This window comes from Taurulus bubalis (genome assembly GCF_910589615.1).
Source record: "Taurulus bubalis genome assembly, chromosome: 16".
Classification (NCBI taxonomy): Eukaryota; Metazoa; Chordata; class Actinopteri; order Perciformes; family Cottidae; genus Taurulus; species Taurulus bubalis.
Genome location: NC_136604.1, coordinates 10,825,084 through 10,850,155, shown reverse-complemented (window position 1 = coordinate 10,850,155; position 25,072 = coordinate 10,825,084). Strand labels below are relative to the sequence as shown.

General features: G+C 42.9%; 1 protein-coding gene across 1 annotated transcript in view; it reads right to left on the bottom strand.

Moving 5' to 3' along the window:
* jarid2b (jumonji and AT-rich interaction domain containing 2b) overlaps positions 1-25,072 on the bottom strand; it is a gene marked incomplete at its 5' end in the record, with an annotated part of 98,760 nt that overhangs the window by 14,812 nt on the left and 58,876 nt on the right. The window contains 3 exons of the mRNA XM_079232010.1: positions 624-865; positions 4,180-4,398; positions 13,964-14,187. Coding sequence (XP_079088136.1) covers positions 624-865; positions 4,180-4,398; positions 13,964-14,187 — 685 coding nt within the window. The remainder of the gene's footprint in view (positions 1-623; positions 866-4,179; positions 4,399-13,963; positions 14,188-25,072) is intronic.

The following is a 25,072-nucleotide window of genomic DNA, read 5'->3' as shown; positions in this document are numbered from 1 at the left end:
CCTCCTCTTCTTTCACTTTGTGGGGTTCCATGAGACCCGCTAAGTGCCACGGAGAGGGAGGCAGGCTTTCACAGGCCCTAGCCAGCATGACTAAATATAGCTGCAGTCGCAGCAGGCCAAAACACAATCATTACTCTCCCAGACACAATAGATGGAAGGGAGGGGAGGAAAGGAGAGGAGAATAAAAGGAAGAGCTCGGAGAAGACGAGGCAAAGGAGGAAATCAGAACCCAAAATAAAGTAGAGAAAGGGGACAAGAGAGGCACAGGAGTAGTTAGGCTGGATCATTGAGAGAAGATAGAAAGAGTATGTGACAGATAGGAAAACGAAAAATAAGAGTCTAGAGAGGGAGGATTTCAAGAAGTGAGCATAATGACCAAACAAGCGTCCTGCACCTCGAGCCAATTAATGCAGAACTGGTATCTCAAGTTATACCACAGCTAATGCAAACCATTCAGCTGCCATAGACGGTTCCCTTTTGGAGAATACATTCTCTGTATGCTACGTCACACTTTCAAAAGGTCTCCTGAGGAAGCTTTCGACATGTCCTTTTCCTTTCCATATGACATCTACCATATTATGGCTTTGAAATCCCAACACCGGGTGCTCCTGGCCACACAGTACCTGTTTGCGTAGCTCCTCAGCAGCTCTCCTCGGTGGCAGCCCGTTGGCTGAGCCTCTACTGCTGGCCAGGGCCTGCTGCCTCACGTGCTCCCGCGCCTCCGCCCGCTCACTGCGCTCCCTCAGTAGCGGCGGAGGTGGAGGCGGTAGAGGTGGCAGTGGGGGCGCTGGCGCATCCCTGCCGGGAGTTCCCGCCTTGGGCCTCGGACTCTCCCTGGTCCCTGCTTTACCGTGGCTGCTGAAAACTGGAGGGGAAAGCGAGAAGAGTCAAGTGTGTTTCTTATATGATTCTTAATTCATCTGGGAGAGGAGGAAATCAAACCCAATTAAAGACACATATCTTATTAGCTTGAAGTGGTTATTCACATACTTGAAATTAGATTAGAAGTTTTCTGAAATTACATTTAGCAGAATAAATTTGAATTTTGACACCATCTTTAATAGAGCAAAATGAGAAAACAACATTGTACTGCTTCTTGACCAGTGATCACTAATGAAGCTTACTGGTTTTAGTTGTCTATTTGCTCCCAGTATATGAAATATACTTACAAAAATGAATCGAGAAAGTTTGAGGTTCTTCTTAGATTTAGTACTCTGCAAGCGACATGACACTCTGCATTGAAGCTTTGCATGATTCGCTGTTGAGATTTAGGAATTTATATGGTATATATACACAATGTTTTTCAAATTCTGCAACCTCGTTCCTAATTCCTAATGTGCACAAGTTTAAAGTAAATATATAAAATAAAAATGAAGCCACTGTAAGGAAAACGGGATATTGTGGAAAGTTCCTATTAGGTAGCAAGGCATGAATACCATTGGACATATACTATGTTTTTTCAGGCTACCGTCTACCTATGCCAATGCCAACATAAGTCTCAATACCCCCCTGTAGTGCAGAATAGCATATAAACCCCTTGCACCAAAACCACAACGACCAAGTGGAAAAGCCCGCACAAACATCAGAGTGACAGGGTTTTGGCTAACATATAGTGCCCAATCAGTAAAATATGCATGATTTAAGGTGTGTATGAGAACGCCTTTGTACTACATGTCAAAGAACCTGTTCAAAATGGACGTATACCCAACCAACCCCCCGCCGATGATGTTAAACAGGTCGAACGGGCGCAAGGTAATTAACAAACACATTCAATGGCTCCCTCTTCAGCTTTTATGAGGCTCAATTTAAAGTTTCATGGCGTCTTACCATCAACAGGCTGTATGGAAAGAATGACAGGAGGCCGAGTGCATTCACAGCACACACGCCATGCTCGACATGACGACACGTGTGCACAGTTCTGAACATCAGTGCACGTTTCTGTCTACAGAAGATGCAGTGTGTATGTGCTATACTGTATGTGTGTATCCGCTCGTAACCACAAGTGAGCGCCTGAGAGTCTCTCAGGGGCCCCAGCGCCATGAAAAAGGAGAGAAATCCTGACATTTTGAGAAGTGAGCTAAGCAAGAAATGAAGCCCAATAAACGCTGTTTAATTTAGCTCTGTCAACATGGCACATGGCCAAGTGGGAGAGAGAAGCGGAGAGACGGCACGCTGATGAATGGCCTACAATGTAGGGCCTTTCCCGTCTCTCTTTACCTCCCAGAATAAAATGTTTCTCTCTCCTTCTCCAATTCTATTTCTCCTCTTCCTCGACTGTTCTCGCCGCCTCTCTCTCTCTCTCCTCCTCCTACCCATATAACCCCGGCCCTGCTGGAGGGTGGCCCAAGCTCCTTATTAAAGTGTCACGTTTGACACCAATCTTAAAACCACAAAATGTACTGAGGGGTGTGTGTGTGTGCGTGTGTGTCTGATACCCAACACAGCACAAATACTGTCTCAACACTGGAGCAATGACCCAGTCTTAACGGTGTACACACTTATGTGTGTAAACGTCTGTTTCAGTGTCCTTAACCTCCTCATCCCTATTGTTCCCTAAAAGTATATCTTCCTATTTCCCTCTTATCTATTTATTCAGCATATCACAGTGAAGGCGCCGAGCTGCTTTGCAAACAGTGTTGGTATACGAGATAAGAATGGAGACCAAGCTGTCCTCGTGCACACAACAAGCCTGGATGTGTTCAAACAGGTTCCACTATCCTCGTTCGTGCTTCGTATACAGATTTGTGCATATGTACAGTTTATGTTTCAAGCTGCAGCTCCAGATGTTCATGACAGAATGAGAGAGAACTGTACGTTTGTTTTGGGCGGTAGACACTGCCAGTGAACTATGCAAAGGCAGAGCGCAGTTCTCCAAGAGTTCATTTCAAGCAAATCCATGGACCTCTCTCCCTCTTTCTCTTTTAATCCCGCCAGTCTCTCTCCTCCTCCACATTCCACTTGAGAGGATGACGGAGCAGAGCGTTCACCTTTTGAACCTTTCTTGCGGCGATTCTACAGACTAAGGAGGGAGGTAGAGTGTCGGAGAAGGCGAAAAGGAGAAACATTAAAATCTAGCTGTTGTTTTGTGGTGAAACGTCTGGCTGGAAGGATTGTGTGTCTCTAAAGTCTGCCAGGGATGGAGAGCCTCCAGGTTGAAATTGTTTCTCTATTGCTTAGCAAAAAAAGAAACCTTGAGGAGCAATGTTGTGGATTCTATGAAATGAGTACATTTTGTACCTTATCCACAGCAAAGAAAGTCTCCATCTTATCCATTTTTACCCGTGATTGAGCCTTAAACGCCTGATTGTCCTAATGATGGAAATCTGCCTGTGAAGTAACATTATTTGCTGGAGTTTTATAGAATCAAGCCTAAATACAAAAAATGTAATTGAAAAATCACTTGATAAGATGCATCATACTTGTTTTTAATAGTCATCAATATTGGGATTGAGACTCTTCTTATAGGCGTAGTTGCATGCATGCATGCAATTTCCTAAATAATGTGCACATGTGTGTGTATGTGTATTCAATCAAATGTCTATGTGCCCCAAGGGGTGTACGCATGCTGTCACTCCGCTGTGTGTGCGTGCATGTGTGTGTGTTTTTCGAGGGCCCCGGCCAGCTGTTGCAGTGCGTGCATAAACACCTTGTTAGGGCTTAACAAGTAAAGTGTTAATTGGGGGGGAAAGAGTTGATGTGCGGCTATGCTATCCTATGTGACTTACCCCGTCTCTGCAGTGGAAAAAACAAGAGTGCAAACTTGGGAAATTGATCACGTTCACACACAGAAATAAGCATTACTACTCTGTCTACAGTCCCATGACTCATTCTGTGCTCCCGTTTGGCCAAAGTTTTTCTCTTCCTCTGTTGCATTTCTCCATCAATCACTCACTTTTTTCTTCCAAAGATGGATATTTCCACTTCTCTCTAGTTATTCTGCTGGTGCACCATCCTTCACTCTACTTATTCTTTTCCCCTCATCTCCCTCTTCATCCATCTCTCTCTCTGTTTTTTTTTCTGTTAACTCCTTCTTCTCCTCAGATGGTGAACAAAGGCAGGACCTCAAAACTGACAAAACTGCTCATCTTCATGGATGAGTTTCCCAAAAAGCTCTGTGATTATGTCGTCAGGGAGTTAACTCTTTGCATGCTTATCTGCGAGCTCCAGTCCTGTCCTTACCATGCCCGTTGAGCGGCTGCCTGGTGGGGAACTTGCCCTTGCGGGGTGTCGAGTGGCAAGAGGAGGAGGCCGACACTTGGCTGTTGCTTCCCCCACCTTGAGAGTGGATCCCACTTCCGTTCCTCACCTCCGCCTCCACCTCCTCCTCATCGTCCTCCAGGTCCTCCTCCTCCTGGGAGCTTCCGAAGTAGGCCATGTTGCTGGGCAGGGCTGATGAACCTAAGTGCAGGTGGTGTAGGAAAGGCGGAAAGGAGGAGAAAGGGTACAGAGAGAGGGAGATGAATAATAAAGAGGTAGGTTGGGGGAGGAGTAGAAAAGGGAAATAATTACAATTTGAAATATGAGACCGGCACTGAAAAACACAGCTTTACTGTAATTCTGCTTCCCACTCAACATCTTTTTTGAGACCCCCAGCAATCCACATATGTACATTTTAATCTCTGAAATTACAGATGAGTCGTGAAATATGAATGTAAAAATAGAAGCTGCTGAAGCATTTGTGAATAATGGTGATTGTGCTGCTGTTTTTTCCATCTGTCATTATCCCAGCTGGTGGCCTATTGAAGCTTTGTAAACTGCTCCGCACATCGCAGCTCCATTGACGCATTTGCACACACACACACTAAAACGCACAAACATCAGGACACACACACAGCACAATGTTCAAATGGTTTGCAAAGCAATGACAGTTTTACTTAAACAGCATTTATACTGCATCCGACTTAAGCTAAACCTCTATTATCCTCCAAATCACTTCTTAATTCTCATATCTATGGATTTACCATTTACCTCCCGGCCTTGCTTTCATTTCTGCCGTTTCTCCTGTAAATGCTTCTGTTTCGTAGTAGTGGTGGTTCGAACAAAACTTGTTGTATAACTATAATCAGTGCAGAAGGAGCAGGAGGCGATGAGAGCAACATATTCTGAAGACTAGAACTGAAGCGGAGCACTGGGAGCATGCAACAGCCCGTCTTTCCACAAAGACTCTTGATGCTGACAGGTTTATTGAGAGAGTCTAAGACAATCCCAAATATGCCGCTTTCAATCTTCTAAACATGATAACTGTCAATCTCTCCTCCTATTTGGAGAAGAAAGTCAGCAATCCCTCTCTTTCCATTTTCTGTCACCCTCGATCACTTTCATTGTCATCTCTGAGAAATCTAGCTCAATACGTGCTGGAGGGAGGTAAATGGTGTTTGGCAGTGGATATAATATAATGTTACATCAGTTAGCTGAATGTAGACACACACTCTCATAAAAGGTCATAAAGCCCAAAGCTATGTTATAAAATCTCATAATGTTGCACTCGTAAATCAGTGAGCAAACAGCTGCTCCACTCGTACAGATGCAGGAATAAAGAACTCAGGCAGGCTCGTGGAGTGTAAGCAGTAGCGACTGGCATGCATAGTGGGCCTCGGTGTGCTTCCAGCAACAACATCAAAATCTTCACAGCGATAGGCTGATCTTTGCCACAAATGAAACAACAGACCAGGAGAATGCTGCATTGCTTGCGAGTGTGTTTGTCTGCACGAACAGCTTTTGAATGGGCATCCATAAGAGGAGCTCTCTCTGCAAGGCCAGTGGGAAAAAGAGGAAGAGAAGATTTCTATAGCCGTCAGCCTGTCCTTCACACGTACAGCACATAAAGAAGCAACACGGCTGCTTCTTTGTGTTAGCCGTGTGATGCTGAGAGATACATGAAGGAAACAGACCTTTCTCAATAACAGAAGCCCGTGTATAGGTGTGCCCGGGTGTGTGTGTGTGTGTGTGTGTGTGACAAGAAAGGAGAGGCACATTAATAGTTAACTGGAATGTGTGGTTATGCAAACACAGAGTACATATGATATACATACATAGTGATATAGTTGTTTATGAGCAGGAAACACTGGATTGTATTAATCCTTTATGAATGAATTGCATGTCATGAGGAACTACTGTGGTTCTTATTGCCCTTGTAGAGGCCATGGTTTAAATAAGGGCATTAATGGGAAGCAGTGCATAATTATATGTCAATTAAAATAATGTTAAGCCTCTGAAAAACAGGCGGATTTTAACAAGCCTGCATTAATCTATACAGAGCACTTAAAATTAGGAATTAGCCAAACCAATTATTTCATTAGCACTATTGTTTTGGAGGATGCAGAACACTTATTTTAGATTTTACACATTGAATACTTTAGTAAGGGGCTTAATACAAATACAGAGATAACACAAGTATGACACCAAAACTATTATACACCAGAAATATATCTTAATATATAATAGAATAAGATAGAGGTATTTTACATGGTCCTTATTTGGATATAAATTTATGAATTTTTAGTAACCAGTCTTCAGTCATCAATATGTGTGCACCATGACAAACACATTTACACTGTAAGTGGACAATAGTGTTGAGCTTGTAAACATTTCTGTGTAAGTGTATACATAAATACATAAATGACACCGTGACTAAGGAAAGGACATGTTATGACATGTTATGGCTTAAAGGGATAGTTTGGATTATTTGAAGTGAGGTTTTACAAGGTACGCATCATTAGTCAGTGTATTACTACAGTAGATATTAGCTTAGAGAAACAGACCGGAGTACTGGCCGGGAGCAAAGCAATGTACTGCCGTGGACAGGAAAGCAGCAACACGTGTTCTGACCACCTAAAACAAAGACCAACTTAAAATAATTGTTTTGTTTTTTTTGTACGTTATTTTTTGAATATTTTCTGGGGAACCGAACTGAAACTCATCGATACTGTTTTTGTAGAGAGCTGCAGGAATGACGTATCTTTGGAGGCCAACCCCAGAAGTTAGCATCACACTGGTTCCCTCTCCCGTTCACTGCTGCTATCCAGCTCCATGCAGACAGAGGACCATTTAATACTGAAGCATTCTCCTTTATAGCCTACATTGCAGAGTAAAATAAGAACATGAAGTCCTTAGGGAACACTGGAGCATGAAAGCTAGAAAATCCCTGTTCTTTTACAACCAACAAACTGCTGCTAGCCTTCTTAAATGATGTTGATTTGACAGATTACTTTCCGTTTTTATGATTTGAACATAAAACATATTGAAAGCATTATTCCAATTTTCTAGAGTCTTTGAAAATAGATTAATTTGTATTTTAAAATGCACTAACAACTATTATTGGCCAGTCGGGGGACCTGTGGTTACCACATGTCACATCAAATCTATTTTGAAAGCGTTTACATTTCCTTCTCGTATCAAGCTTTTAAAAAACACACAAAAAAACAGATCCTGGTAATAATACATCTGCTTGTGCCTTGGATCACATTTTTCACTCAGCAGCTCTGCCAGTTTCTAATTACCTCCTCAGAGAGCCGGAGAATATCTGTAATAGCAGCAGAATGCCTGAACAGATAATAATGGAGTTTTACCTGCTCTCTTTAACAAAATAGTAACTGTTCAGCAACAATGAAATATGGCTTTCATATAATCCATAGTAACCCACATGGTAAGACCCATTTCTTTGCAGGCAGGCCCCTGGCCAGTGTGTGTTCATGGTTACTTGGCACACCGCATCCTAAGAGGGATGCAGACAACTCTAAGTGGTTAAACCCATGCAGTAATTCCACTTTGTAGCAAAGTACAATCTTCTTGATTTTAACCAGAGGATCAGCCCAGAAGTTTGGTGACTGCAGCACACCTACAATTCAGCAGATACAAAGAGACACACACACACCCACACACACCCACACACACACACACAAACACACACCCCGTTTGTCTTGGCGACAGAGCAAACGCTCTTCTCTTAGACCAAACAAACAGAGAGGTGGCACACATACACACACGTCCCAATCAGCTTCTAATGACTTGCTTCATTAGCTAAATGGCTGTAATTTACTGCTCTGAACAGGGGTCAGAGGGCCAATGGCAAACAGACCACAGGGGCGCCCAGGGGTAGAAATGGAGGGAGGAGTGTGTGTTTGTTTGGGAGTGCAGGGAAACTGGAGATAGACATGTTGAAATATATTAGAGGAAGTGTGTGTGTGAACCTTAACAATACTTCTGGGAACCAGTTTAACAGGGTAGCTTTCAGGATGTGGGAAGAAAAGCAATCCTTCATTCATTTTTATGGTAAGACAACAGATAGAGTAAAACTGAAAACGGGAAGAGAGACTGTGAAAGTGAGAAAGAAAATATGAGAATGTTTTTTTAAGGCTGTAGGAAGAAGCAGAACGGTAGAAGAAGGACGAGACATCAGACAGCATCAGATGTACAACAGCACAAATCTAATATATTCAAGATCCCAAAAATAAGAATGTCGAGGATTTTGGAGAGACGGAGAAGAGGGGGAACTCAAAGAAGGACAAAAACACAGAGCCAGTCTGCCAAACAGATCCAGCAGTCCACTGCCATCTCGACTACAGGAGTGGCTACATTACTGGAGACCCTGAATCTATCAGCTCCGCTCCTAGAAAACACACGTGAATGCCCATATATACACACAGACACACACACATAAAAATATATATATATCTCAGTCCTTCTCCAAGATCAGGACTTGAGCCCAATCCCCAAATTACAACATCTTTTCATCCACCTCATTCCGTGCTCAGACAAATCATAATTAGGTCTGAAAGATTCTATTAGAATTGTCATTTTTAACGGGGCTCTTGGGTGGGATTTGAGGGAGGGGGCATAATTACAAACCCCTCCATTCTCTGGCTACCCTCTTTTGTCCCCTTAACTGGAACTGAAACAATGAGGACAATTTAAATAGTCAATCAGGAGGCTTTAGCTGCCACGGGGACATGTGGACGTGCTGACTTGGAACAAAGTGCCACATGTGTGCACAGGATGTGCGAGAGCAGGGAAGGTCAGAAAGGGAGAGAACTGTAGTTTCTCTGGCACAGAGCAGAAAGTTATCTTCTACAGCTGAGCTCTGACAAACTGCTCATTAGTCAATAGTGGAGAATCAGAAAGAGAGAGAGTATGAGAGACGGAGGGAGGCCTTCGATGTCGGCTCTTCCCATCATTGTGAAGCAGAATTCACCAAGCGTTGGATTGTTCGCCCACTAATAGGGAACGTGTGCTGGGTTTAGACCGCCATGAGACAGGTTAGTTTTTCCCTGTCAGTTGGGTGATTACTTCCCCCAACTGACATTGCTTGATGTCAGCAAAAACATTAACCCCACAAACAGTGGCTCTGGACTTGGAGGAGAAAGCATAATCAGTCTCCGTTGGACCAACTTCTGCATCATGAGTCACAAGTAAGTCACAACTCGACGTACACAGTTTCCAGGCTTTAATCAAATAGCAATCATACATCAAAGAAAGAAAAGTACCGTAACCCTGAGGGAAATTCAGTTGTCACATCAACAATGCATTTGAGACACATGAGTAGCTGTCAGACTTGGAATCCTGTTCCCAGGAGGGAAAATGTGCTCCTAGTTAAGCCCGATTCGAAAGACAATAAAAATACCATCAAACAAAATCAAATCTAACAATCTAGCTCCAAAGATAGAAAGACCTAGCACAGTTCCCAGCATTGGCAGTCCTTTCTTCAAAAACCAGATGTGAAAAGTCCACATTTGTCTCATATGTGTACTAGGAATCTGAGGTCTTTGGTTCAAGAGGTCAGGGCTGGAGGTTATGCAAGCAGAGCAGAGAAACTGGACTCGCTGAACCTGAGAGAGAGGCACCACGCTGGGGGCAACGAGGTGAACACAGCAGTGGTGCACATATACGGTGCTGGCACACAAACACACAATCACAAGGAAAAGCACACTCCTTGAAATTAATCTAATGTAAGAGAGTCATTTCCACGTGTGTGCAGACAGTTATTCATTTACACCCAAATCTATTCTTATCTAATAAAACAAAACAATACCTTATATTTATTGATGAATATTTTAAAGATGCACGAAAACATGAAGTAAGGGGGCAACCACTACCCCTTAAAGTTTACATGTAGTTTATATGGATGACGGTAATCATTCCTGAAAGATTGTGCTGTTTACTTAAACAGTGGGAAGCTCAATTTGAAATGAAACCCTTGGATGGCTTGGAAAACCTGGAGCGGGCCAACAGTGTGCACATACTGCTCCTGTCAGTGCTGCCCCCAACAGGCCGGCAGCAGCACTACACCCTCTACGATACCAGAGGCAGACTGTCTGGCTACCACCCAAATGGCTTTCTCCATGGATATAAACAGTGCAACTACAGGCCTGGACCACACATAAACACCATTCTGAGAGCACAGGCAGAGACTGAGCACTTGCTAGGGTGTGTGTGTGTGTGTGTGTGTGTGTGCGCGTGTGAGAGAAGAGCAGTGAGATAAATACAGAATATAGGCCCTAGACAGTGTGGGTGGTGAGCATACATGATGTGCATCCTTCCATACACAAGACAGAAATCTTTTTTTTTTTTTTTTAACTTCCCTGTCCGGTTACTCCCACGTTGCATCACAATTATTTCCTCTGATAAAGCAGCTACTCAGTTAATGAACGTGCGTGCGTGTGTGTGATCTTGTCTATTTCAAACTTTGATGCACATGAACAGGAGTATCATGCATAGTGATGAAAAACTGATTCTGACAGCTACATAAAAGTAGATAAAGCATGAAGGATGTGAAGCTGTAAAGAGAGCAACAAAAATTGAACACATTTTGTGAAAGCTGAACTTTTATTCCACTCAGTATTTTGACATCACGATTTAAGGGACAGTTATTTATTAATCTAGATTGTTTTGGTGTGAGTTGCCTCGTTTTGGAGATATCGTCTCTAGTAATGTGTGCCTTCTCTCGAATATAATGTGACTATACGACACTCAGCCTGTGCTGCTCATAGCGCAAGAACAAAATAAATATTTGAAAAACTCAATGGCAATCTCTCTTTCCAGAAATTATAACTGTTACTCAAGATAATCCACAGACTTTTTGTGAGCAGTTTCATGTAGGAGCTATTTTCTTTCAACCATAGTTCCAACATGCAGCTGCTCAATGAAAAAAATATGCGTTTTTGTTTTTGGGGTAAACCGGCCCTTTAAATAGTGGTTTCCTATACGGAGAGACACATGAGTTATTTTTTGTTGTTGCTCACTTTACAGCTTCAAATCCTTCACGTTTTAACTGCTTTTATGTAGCTGTCAGAATGAGTCATGATGGAAGCCTTTTGCGTAGTATTGTTTACCAGATAAGAAAAGCAAACACTGCAGTGGGTGTGTGTGTGTGCATAAACATTGTGAACGTTTGACCTGCAGATCCCAGGAATCACCACTGATAAGGTTTTAGGGTAGAAATGCTGCTAAATGTACCATTATTACTTCAAAAAATAAGTCTAACCCAAATTGAAAAATTAGAGAGATAATGGATTGGACATTTCCATAATGTAGCTAGAGATCCTGTCAGAAGCATTTTTGTAGCGGACGTGAAGCCAGCCTGATGTTTGTGGTGGTCAGATCACCAGAGAGACATGTATCAAGATCTTACAGGGGATTTGGGATTTCAGAGGATATCAAAGACTTGAGTCCCTTTGAAAATATCAACCAGGCTAATACGATTGTCCTCGTAGGCTGTGTATCATCACACACCCTGGATGCTGCGTGTACACACACACACACATGATGGCGGGAGACAGAGAAGATAAGCAGGACATCAGTGGTGAGCATGGATTTGCACTCACGCACACGCTTCTACACACAAGTGCATCCACTGACACACAACCTCAAGGGCTCGGCTGACATTCTCCCGTGTCCTTCTCTTGGTGAGGGTCCCTGCATATGGGTCACATGAGAGGCCAAGGGGGAAAAACAGAGCAGAAGAAGCCCACACAGGAAAATGTCATCCTTGCAGCATGGATAGTTAGTAGGCGCACACACACACACACACACACACACACACACACACACACACACACACACACACACGCGCAGAGTTAAAAATGTATCTATAAATACAACATTAAAGTGGGGAGCGGAAGAGTGGAAAACCAGTCTATCGTTAGCTTAGCAGCCTAGCACTAAAATTATCCTTAGTAGGGCAGTAGAGTACAGCAGACCTTGCGCACACACGCACACACACACACACACACACACACACACACACACACTTGAGTCAGGACCAGCCACCTACACCTCATTACACACCACATGGAAGGCTGGAGTTAGTTTAGCACCCAGAGCCCAGAATAATCTCAATTTCAAAGTATATGGGACATTATATCATTATCTTATGTACCATCATGGCCTATATATGCAAACCAAAGCTCATCTCACCAAAGGCTTTCGTCGATTTCAGCAACCTCCAATTATGTGTTCTTGACTGAGCCCTGTAAGGTTAAACTGGAGTTCCATAATGGGAGCATTCTCGTCAGAATAACAACGTATAGCCATCATGTCCCAACAGATTTTAATCTAAATTCAACTCTCCTGAGTCTTTAGCCTACTTTGAAAGACGGGCAGAGGTTAATGATGATAACAGTAAATTAATCTGGAGCAAGGGATTTTGTCTTCCAAATGAGTTCATTCTGGCTGTGAGGACATGTTCAAGAAGAAGGAGAGTGAGATATTTAACAAAGGATAAAATGAAGATAGCAAAGAGGAGTCACGGCCAAGGTTGTTGGAAAAAAAAGAAAATGGCCCTAAACTTTCTTCATTATTCAGGCCTTGAATGTGTCACTCCCTCTTCTATTTAAGAGGGTTATTTGAGACAGCCATGAATGTAAGCTAGAGCTTATGATTAATTGAAGTGTCCTGTGAAGGGTCATTGAGTGTCCTTACATCTTAGGTACAAGTCTACCTATATAATAAAGGACATGTAGTGTTGTTCAAAACATCTGTCTCACCTTGTAAAATCAGCACAGGGAGAAACTTTGCAAACAATTAATTATGTGGAGAATTTTGAAAGCAGACATGATGTCTGTTCCAAGTTCAAAACGATTCACAGTATATTTCTGCCCCTGTGATAGGGTTGGGGGATTCATTTGAGTGGCTGTGTGATAGTGCCGGCATTTAACCCAAATAGTTTTCCTAGTTGAGACAATCCCAAAAATCTACACACACACACACACACACACACACACACACACACACACACACTAATTACTTCGCCATGGCTTTTACAGTTCACTTGACATCGAAGGTGCTACATAGTGTCGATGAGCCGGTGTAGTGTTTTTAGAGCGAGTACTATATGTACTAACAGCTGCTGTGGTAGAGGGTGATAGGCAGGGTGTTAAATAGACAGATAGTTGTTGAAAGGTAGGAGGGGGAGATGTGTAAGCTGATGAAATGCAGGATAATCTTAGCCCTGGGCAAGTGCAAAGCTATTTGCAGTATGTGTGTGCGGTTATGTGTGTGAGTATGAGTGAGTGTCGGGTGATCAAAACCTGACTTACTGTATGTGCTCTTGAATTGCTCGTGTGTGCGTCTTTATGTGCGTCTATAAAATGTGTTTCACCAAAGTTTGAGTTTCTCTTTAGACCTTCGTATGAGACAATCCATCTCTGCACTGCACTGCACTGCATTTACTGTTGACAGGTCTTGGAAATGCTAAGTGTGTTCATAAGTTTGCAACTGGAGGCGCTTACATAGTGCAGGCCTATCCAAAGACAAACAGTCCAAACAGTAGCAAACTGTTGTCCAGCCTCTGAACCAATTTGTGGTTTGGCTTTCTAGCAGAAACCGGTGTCCAGGGCACGCATTAAAACCTGTAATACTAAAGCAAGACGTACAACAAACAAACAGACAAACATCCCGGTGTGCCTACCGCTGGTTGTGGGTCGGCATGCAATTATGTCTCCATCTGCTCCGTTCTGCTGCGGCTTACCTCTGAGGCAAAGGAAGGTGAGGAAGTCCTCCGTCTTGGGCTTGCGTCTGGACAGGTCCTGAATGGACAAGGAAAGGGATGAGGAGGAGAGCGATGACAGGGATGTTGAGGGCACAGTGGCCAGGACGGTGTTCAGGATGCCCGGGTCGGCCACCTTGACGGGCGTCGTGCTGGGAGAGTTGGGCTGCGACTGGGCAAACTTCCTCTGGGCCTGGAGCCGTGGTCTGAGAGGGGTGGGGGGTGAAATAAAAGAAAGGAAGGACAGATTAAGCAACTGATATGTATTATTTGATTACAGCAAAACACAACAGTGTCTACTCCACAGCGGTGAGCCAACACGACAAAGGAAAGCTAGTACATTTGATCAGATTCTGTGTTCAGGACCGATGTCAGATAAATCACATTGATTTCCAACAATCAAATACCATCATGCATTGTGAAAAATCATGAACGCACACACGAGTACCACTACATTAGCACAGTGTACAGTATTGTACACTTGGCAAGTAGTGATGATATAATTCATCCCTATCCATATCAGTGGAATACAAAGTAGTATGCAGCAGATTAAAATCATACTTTTGCTGTTTTACATGCACACAAACACACATACGCACACACACACACACACACATACGCACACACACACACACACACACACACACACACACACACACACCCTGTGTTCGTCACTGTGGCTTGATGGCTATTGTCTCACTGTGGAGTGGATTGCTGAAACAATTACCCTGTAGTGAAGAATGGATCACCTCTGTGTGTGAGCATTTGCACATTAGTTCAGAGAGGAGTGGGTGTGAGCCCATCATGGATGGATACACACTTCAGCTCACACGGTCATTCAGTGTTTGGTTGCTTTTGCATGTAAATGAGCGTATTTAGCTGAGTAAATTACACAAAACACACACAGGTAGTTCCTGTTGAAAGCACTGACTGAAAGATCATTAATCTGCCAGACAACACGTACCTTCATCTCTCTGTATCTCTACACATCTCTCTCTTTACTTCCTTCTCACCTTTCCACCAATATATGTTCTACTTTCTCTCTTTCTCTAAGTTGCACTTATTATCCTCTGTGGTGCACAAAGCCTTTGAGATGTCGCTCTCATTTTTCTCTCTGCTTGTCTCTTTTCTCTCTTCATTTCAGTGTGCCTCAGTGGAGGCAAGGGAAAGAGAAGAATATTAAAGAAGTGGGTGTCTGAGAGAAAGCGATGGACCTTAGCTGTCACACCACCACCCTGACGACACACACACACACACACACACACACACATCTAGGTGTGGACACCAACTCTCACACACACACTTAACATTTAGGCACATGCCTAACCCTAACCACTAAACTTAATCTTCACCCTAAAATGTAATGGTTTAGGTTATGGGGACGTGCATTTTGTCTTCAAATGGAATGCAGGTCCCCACAATGGAAATATGTCCCCACAAGGGAGGTAAAACTGTCTCACACACACACAGACCTAGACTACCAGGGGCCACATGAACCAGCAAGTGGCCTCAATCGATTAGTGCTGCTGTGTGTGTGAGAAGGACAGAGAGCTATGATAGAAGCAATGTGATATCCTGGTATTATTTGTCAATTTGCCGTGGACCCGATTAAAGTAAGGGAAGATAGGATCATGTCTGGAGAACACCCACAATACATTTGGTGCAGAGCTCCGATTACACTTCAATCAGAGAACAGTGTGGTGTCAAAACGTGTCAATTTCCCGCCGTGCCATGGGTGTAAGCTCAATATGTGAGAAATTGAGGGATGATTGCACGCACAATGCCGAAGCGCTGCATTTGATGTGAGGTGTGAGAAAACTGAACAAACAGCTGTTTGCACACGCCCAGTTTGTTTACAATCAAACAATCCGTAAACAAAAGCCTGCGACTGCGATCGGATGGCATTTTATAAGTAGGAATGCAATACTACACAAAAGTGATCCGCATTTACACAAATATAATTGGCTTTTACATATCGTTCAAGGAGTTTTTTCTCTGCACACAAAAGAATACACTTTTATTCTTCAAATAAATGTGGCAGAGAAAAGTTTAAATCACTAATTTTACTGACCAGAAGGTATTATAGCACTGCCTCACTTTGACATGCACTTAAAAGCTATGTGCATAAAGGATGTAGCGTTTTCCCCTGGTATTACAGAACAAAGAACATGACAATTCAATAGGCAAAACCATACAATAAGGTGTCACTTCACACACAGCCATGATGAACTTGCAAAATGTGGAGAAAAAAGGGACAGGGCAAGAAGGCGGCACATAAATGTAATAAGTATTAAGATACAAACAAAGAATGGAAGAGAGAAATACAAACAAACTAGCAAATACAAAGAATAGGTAGCAAATAAAACAGACAAAGGCCTTGAATGAACCAATGAAAATCAAAACCCATTCAAGGCCAGCTGGGAGGCATTCGCATCAGGGAACCCGGCCCAGATCAGAGCACACTTGACCCCAAGCGGCGCACACCGATCTCATCCTCTGAACTGCACATCCGTGAGTAATAACACAGGAAGGCAGGCAAGAGGTTTGTTCTCGTCTGCATATATAAACAATAGTTTGCGTGAGTGGAGTATCTTGCGATTGGGTAGCGCTTTTTCATAGCGTAGCAACAACATAAACAAATGTCACATTGATGATGACGCAAGTGTACTCTAGTACGGAGCAACATTATTCATGTGAGAGCTGAGAGGCGGGAGAGTGGAGAGAGGGGGCAATCATACGCGGGCACGGCACCAAATCAATCGCACCTAATATGAAAACATCGTTACAGAAGAAGAGTGTGACAAACAGCCAGAGAGACAAAAGGATGAGAAAGGTGTGAGGTAAAGCACAATCCTCCTCGTTTCACACAACATGCAAACACTTCAACATGGGCACATGTGCAAAGACACAAAAGACACTTATAACCCTGCCTACCAAACCTTAAGTCTATCCTCATGAATCGACCTCATCACGCGCACCATTATAAAACTCTATTTCTGTTTTGACCATGAGGGAAACGGAAGTGCAGAGAGGGAGGAGGCCAAAGCCACAAAGTGAGATGAAGTGATGGAGAGAAAGGGGGGATGTGCAGATGGACGCTGGAAGCAGAGTGAGGTTTGCGTGACTGCAAGATGGGGAAATATATAGTGTGAGCAGAAGAAACGTGATGAGATGGGAAGAAAGTATCGAGGTAAGGAAGGACTCACAATGTACACAGAGATAACGCAACCAGAGTTAAGGAATTTTTAACCACAAACATGCCACCACGTCCATTTTGGCATGTAGACAGTGCATACTGTGCACTTGTATAAACAGGCATAGACACACACACATATATAGACTATTCACAATATGGAAATTAAAAAAGTCCACGTTCAATTTGTTATTTGTTCAATATCTGAAAGTTTAAGTAAATAAGTTCAAACAACTTCAAGCCAAATGCAGAGAATTTCCTCTTTTCCACCTTCTTTCAGAGATCCTTCTTCTTGTTGTTCTTCTAACACGCTCAAGCTTTCAACGTCAGTGTTCATCTACTGTACGAGTACATGCGTGCTTTTAGACTTTAATGGATCTTAAAGGAACGATTTGTTACACATTCAAAACTCTCATTAAAACACCAATATATCAAGCCCTTTTTATATTAATAAGAACGTACAACAAGGCTTTTCCATAGACTTTACTGTGGCCATGTGGGAACACCTGTATGTGTGTGCTTGGCTGCGCAACGGTTGCTACGCTTATGCACGGTTCAAATGTGCAGCCACCCGAAGCCGTCTCACCATCCTGTGAATTTAATGGGCTGCAATTTAATAGCGCAAATGGGGGAGCAATGTAGACTAAGCTCAGTGCAATGAACACTTTCTAAATAGTAAGCAGAGATGGAGCTCTCATAAAAGCCTCTTTGGTAAGCTAACCTTGGGATAGTTTTATTGCTCCGGCCTTAGATAAATAGGATCCTATTTAGGTGCAGAAAAAAAAAGATAGTTTGACAACAGAAATAAAGCCAAAGCAACTGTGCAAAAGAATGGGGACAGAGACAGATGAGCTAATAAAGCATTGTGCTTACTACATCCTGTCTAGACAGTCAACCAGAGTCTCTTTAGACGGGTCTCAGGTTTCCCTTGGACGATCCTCTGTTATCTGTTACCTATTAACTAACATAGATATGGAGATATGCTGAGTCTGTCAGTCACAGAAAATACATTTCTAGTTCGAGGTAGTCACTAGTAATTGGACTAAATTCTCTTTATGTACATTCCTCTATGTATTATCGTTTATCATCTTCTTTCTCTTTTGGCGCGCTAACAGCAAAGATGGGGCGAATAAAAAGGTAATAAAAACAGATCTGCTTTACTGATGGAGTGATAATGAAGGGTCTGGCAGTGAATCCACAAGCGGGAGGAATGGATAAATAAAACCCCATCACCTTACATTATGAAAACTGCAACTTCAGTAACAAGTAATTACTATAAACATGATGGAGAGCTCTCTTCCTTGTAAACTGTGCCCAGGTGGCGAAACAGAATTACTGCTTTTATCACCATTAAGGGGCGTCAGGAAATTACAGTAACACATATTTAACAAATTTGTCCAGAGTCCTTTGAAATTATGGACTGTCCTCAACAGGTTTGCCAATATGTCAATGCTGAGGAGACAGTCACGCATGCATGAGAAAGACTTGAGTATAGCGTGCGCACACACACACACACACACACACACACACACACACACACACACACACACACACACACACACACACACACACACACACACACACACACACTTCAGTGTCCCAAGGACCATGTAAATAATGAGAAATCAGCATGGGAACAATTTGCAATGGCATGCCTTGTGCTGCCACTGTGCTTTGGGCTCAGTGGTAACACGAGCCTCTGACTTCGCCCTCTGTCTGTCCAGAGGAGGGCTGCCGGTGTGGGAGTGAGTGTGTCAGCCAGGGTACAACATGTTCCCAAGCGTGTTGAGCTATAGTATACTCATAGGTGTAGTGCCATGGCAGGTAAGTGAAGCTTACACAATTAAAATTAGACCGATTCCCCCGATTGAAGGAGAATGAGAGGAGGTTTGGAGAGACGCAGGGAGGGAAAAGAGAAAACAGAGATCCAAAAGCGGAAGAAAAGCAAAGAGATTACAGCAGGATGTCCCCATTCATCCCATTCTAATCCACCTTTCATCCATCCCTTCCTCCCTCCATCCATCCCTTCCTGCTATCCCCCAGCCATACCCTTCAAAGGGCTGCTCTAATGTCTAATATTACACATGCCACCCTAGCTGCTAGGGCATTGATTATCTCCGCGAGAGACAGTAGGAAATTTTGACGATACTGTCAGCCAGCAATCCCGGGAAAGGAGGAAGAAGAAAGGGAGAGCATAAAGGGCCATTTGTGATTTCTCTCTAACACATCAAATGAAAAATGGGAAGGAGGTGGTGATGAAGGGACACCGGGGCAGAGAGAAAGATGAGCTACAGCTTCTTTAATGTCTTTCACTCCGCCAAAGCCAGGCCACCATGTGCTCAGGCTGCACAGTCGTGAACAGTTGACATAGATCACACTTATGCACACGGACCCTGTCAATCAAAGACATCTAGCTCCCATCTTCAGTCTTCATCTTATCCACACCTTTCCAGTGATGTTTCCATGGGAACTACCTTGATGGCACTCGTGGTCGTCTATTTATGCTGCGTTGGCAAGCATCCACCCTGCTGGAGTGTCACTGAGCAAGGCCCCGTCTACACACTCGATCAGTAACTGACTCTGATCCCAGACTTTTCCCAGTGGAGGGAAGCCAGGAAAAACAGAACTTATCCTTCACACTCAGTCAATAAATGTCAGTGGAGGAGAAGAGTTTCACAAATAGAAACTTCCAACCCTAACTGGCTCCTTAAACCATTTTACTGTCAGCCAAAGCACATCAGCAGGGTGCGGAGCGCAAGAAACCAGATGACTAAGCACTTGCATGTATTTCGACCCGACAACAGCTGATTTATTAAACAACTCATTTGTGATTTAAACACTTATAATAGATGCAAAATACCTTCAGTGTCAATTAGGCAGGACTGATTGTTGAAAAAGCAGTCTTCCATGCGTGTTTGATTTATTGAATAAGTTGCTGGCTCAGCATCTTTCAAATCTTTACGTATATTCAATATTGATGAAGGAGTCCAATGTGTACAATGAGTGGTTTGAAGTTAACAGCATGTTACAGATTAATCTGCTTTAAACTCAAGCTTAAGAAAAAATGTGTCACTTGTGTTACTGGGTGAAATCTAGCTTGAAACAAGTAACCAACACCATCTAAAGTTAGACATGACTTCTGACACTCAGGTTTCAACCTAGTGTGAAGCCAACTATTCTGATTGTATAGGCATTTAAAGCCAGAATCTACTTTGACTTTTCCAGGTTCACCAAAGATAGCTCTAAAATTAAATTAAATTTAATGAATTAGTGGATACCATGACACACTGAATGGCTGAGCACCTTAACGTGAGAGGGCCTTTCATGACGTGTGTGTCTGTGGTCTAAGGTCATCCACGACACAGTGTCCCTTGAATACGATGCCCTGGTCCTCCACAGTGGAGCCGTGGCTGTTGTGTGTGTGTCAGTCGCAGTGTGGTTTGGTTTCAGACCTTTGCTGTACCACTGTAATCTGATATTGGGATAGGGCTGCCAAGTGGAACATGAGCTAGTAGTCCCCGTGTTGATTTGTGCAAATGTGTCCTCTGACTTTTAAAGCACTCGGCTGAACTTAATACTGTGAAGTTCTTTACAAGCCATAGACGGAGTATTAATTGGAAAATAATAGTACGTCTTATTGAATCCATTCCAAAACAAAACAAATCCAAAAAAATCTCTATAAAGAGAATGAGATCAAGAAATACAAATAACCACAAAGACAAAGAGCAAGAAAGAAAAAGAGCAAAAAAAAGTAAGCTTTGATTAAGTGTGAAAGTGTGCCAGGCCAAAAAGAAAAAAGAAATAAAAAGATAACAGCGAACCAAATAGCCTCTGTATTTCATTTGCAGATACCTGTTTGACGGCCAAAAGAGACCGCAAACTGACAAAAACAATATATCGACAAAACCAAAGAAAATACAGTATGTTTGAATAATTGCCTGATTTGAATGAGTTTCACATTCATCCCAGGAGCTCAAGCTATGTCAGACATTCAAAATCTGCAGGCCATTTTTGCAGAAATACTATGGCACATCTGAATCAAGCTTGTCTACAGTTTGTCCCTCAGTTTGATAGATGTTGGCATGAGGCTGTACTCAAGTCAGACTTTCTGTTCCCTTCCATGGCAAAGGTTATTGTGTGAGGAAAGGAGCACTGATCCAGAGTCTGTACCTTAGGGGCTGTATTAATTGGCTCCAGATGGCCCACATGGTCCTGATAAAAGACGACCTCACTACAGCTGGCTCTGTGAGTGTGTGTGCGTGCTTGTGTGCGTGCGTGTGTGTGTCCCTTTGAGTTAATTTTGTCTAAATCAGAGCAACATGAACGTACATGTTTATGTACATAAGAGTTAAATGTGTATGAATGTTTATAGCAAGGATTAAGCTTCACAAAATGAGTTTATGCCTTTAATCAATGTCTCTATCTATGTGTGTGTGTGTGTGTGTGTGTATGTGTGTGTGTGTGTTGTCGGACAGTCTGTTCCGATCAAATCCATCAGCAGATGAAAGTGGGAGAAGAAAGTGTGTATAATCGCAATGATGACACTGTAATGGACACCACGTGTATGTGTGAACATGAGCTTTTAAGCATCTGTATGAAAGCAGTCCCAAGGCTGCCATGTTTCAGCAGAGACATTAAACCTCTTCTAGTACCGCACATAACCGTTCATTCACTCTATACTTTTTACTTTGGCACGTTGCAGATTTAAGAGCTCCATTCTAGTTCATCAAATGATGAAAAAGAAGTTACTTCACAGCCTCTAGAGGGCAACTGCCAGGGTTAAAAGGGCATCATGATAAATTTGAGTGCTTGCAAAACCTTCTTTGTAAAAGACTACGCTGACCACGCATCATCCGTTTCAGGATTTGTGTTGGGAAACTAAACACTTGTAACTGAACACTCGCCTTGCTCAATTTGTTTATTGTTTTTCTGTCTCCATGTATTTTGGAGAGGGATGACACTGCAGAGAACTGGCTTCATAACCTCGTGACCTTCACATGTGCAAACAGCCCCTGTATTGACCCCCAGTCACATATACAGTGAGCATGTGCACCCCAAACACAAATAAACACCACCATAAGTCAATGAGACAAGGCCACAGAGAGGACAGATATGCACACAGACATCCAGTTATTACTCACTGTATTGTAGAGACAGTCTATTTGAACAGGCCTCGATAACCATGAAAGTAATGTATATTCTACAGTATTTCTGTATATTTCGTCAGCATATGGTTTGAACGCTCAACTGCTTTGTGTTGACGTCAAGATAAATGTGAGGTTGTTATTCAGGGACGCGATAGTGTGCGTGTGAGTCTCTTTGTCCCAGTTCAGCCTTGACAGCTATATGCTTCAAGAAGGACCAATGAGGCCAATATTCATTTGAGATAAAAGACATCGCAGGGCCAGTGTGCATATTTAAATATAACCTTGGCTTTTCACCCACCACCTTTTTTTTTTATTGAATGAAACGAGGAGTGGGGAGATGGCCAGATAGGCAGATGTGGAGAGAAAAGACATCTTGACAACAGATCCCGTTAAGCTGTATCTCTGTGAATATATAAATGCTATATTAGGTCAGATGGAAGACGCCAATGTCCCCTTTGTCACCTTAAAAATGCTAATGCTCAAAAGTGGTACTGTGCTTGAGCTAAACACCACTAAAATAACTTCAACACACCAATAGAGCTTTACCAACATGTAGCAAGAGTTTTTGAATTTGTGGGGAACTACATGGCAGAAAACACAGAATGAAACTGTCCTTCCTGAACGGCTTCCTTGCACTTCATGGCCAGAAAGAAAAAAGTAAAACCCTGCAGTTTAATATAGGCTTTGTTAGCAGTCAAGCTCCACTGCTCAGGGCTATTTTCCACCCTCCCCACTCCTTCACAACACGTGCTGAACTCAAACCCTGTGACCTCTGACCTCACAGGCCACCTCAGTCACCCCTGGGAGTGACTGACCACAGCCAGATTAAGTCAATAAACATCAGAGGATTCTGTATGTGTTTAGCAATCAGTCTAATTAGGCCAGAGTCCTGTATGTAGACCTTTAGAGACCTTGAGTGGACTTGAGGCCTTGGGGCTTGAGACACAGCAGACTGTGGCTCAAACAAAGGATCTGGAACAGGCGGAATACAGTGTGGCTCGTATAAAATAAGTAAAAGGTGCATAAACTGAAAAGGAAACGTGATATTTTTTGTTTTGCTTTGCCATATTTGTAATGCAGATTTTGCTGTTATTTCCATCTTGGCATCTTGTGCTGCAGCTATGCTTAGAACAACTAAGCATACAGATTTGATAAAAACATGAAGTACACATGTGCACACAAACCTGCTGATCTAAGCAGCAAACACAAACAGACACTTCATCCAGTTTCCTTTAAAATAAATACTTTCTGGCTTTTACGGGAACACAAAACGCTTTATTAAGAGTCTTAAAATAAGAACCTATTTTGAAATCGTATACTGATATATTGATACAGTATTCTGAGTCATATTTTTTTAATATAAAGTCATCCTAACAGTTTGTCTTACAATAGATATTTTTGCAGCTAAAGTAAAATACACACTATTAAAAGACTTTTCGGACCTTAGGTTGGCCGCCCAAATTGCTGCAGCTACAAAAATAACAGTGGACAGTAAATCCTGTCAACATTTAGATTCTGTTGTCAAGAAGCACCATGCAAACCAGTTGAAACATGGTTAATCTGGGCTCCAATCACAAGGCTGGCGCTTGTATTTGACAGTGATTATGGGAGTGAGTCCGTGTGCTGACTGACATCATGCACTGTGGTGGAGGGCTAATACTCCTTCACCATGCAATCTCAGAGGAGCGGAAGGCTTTCATAAAGCTGCAGCGACACGGCGACAATGAGAAGAGAGTTTAGAGGAGATTTTGGAGACTGACATGCTGACATGCAGGGGTGAGTCACTGACAGACAAAGGGGGAGAGACAGCAAAAACAAAGAGCGACAAATGCTCAAGAGTTTAAACTGCAGTCAGTGACACAGACACAGTATTTAGTGGTGTTCCAAATAAGACACAAAGTCACCACATGACCGCAGAATCAAAGTTGCCGTTCTAGTCGACTGGATGAAAGCGAAAAGGGATAACTGTCCCGCTTGCTAATAAGATCAGCATATGTCTGCGTGTGAGGACTCCCTTATGTATGTACACAACATAAAAGGTGTGAGCAGTACAGCTCGTTGTTGCACTGAACATAGGTTCCTTCACATCAAAAGCAAATCAATAGACGCATCATGGCCCTCTATTAACACACATATTCGCAGTGTGCGTGCAGACCTGTGCGCACATGCATGTAATCCCTTATAAATGGAAATGGTGATTATGCATTACTGACTAGAGTCATTGGTTACGCTAGACAAGACAAGTGTGTGCGTCTGTGTGTGTGTGTGTGTGTGTGTGTGTGTGTGTGTGTGTGTGTGTGTGTGTGTGCGTGTGTGTGTACACACTTGGCATTCATTAAGTCGAAACAAAACAAGCGGCAGCAGCTGAGTGTGAGAGTGTGTGTCTTGGCTGAGACAACAGAGAGAGCAGATTCAAAGAGAGCCAAAAGTGGGGTTCAGTGAAGACGGAGAGAGAAAAAAAAGAGACACAGAGGAGAGGGACGGAGAAAGAGTGAGAGAGAAATGCAGAGATGAAGTTAAGAAGGCTCTTTAAGAGGGCCACTCAACCTGTGATCCACACGCTCCACCCACACTTTTGCAGCGCTTAATAAGTTTGTCTTCGGTCTCACACACAGTTCAGTTGAACAAACAGCCAAGTTGCTGGGGGCGACGCCATGAATCCCTCTTGTAAACATCAATCATATGAGCAGAGATAAAAAAAAAAGCAAACGTAACGCAAAACTTGTGAAACACATCAGATTAAGTGTCGTG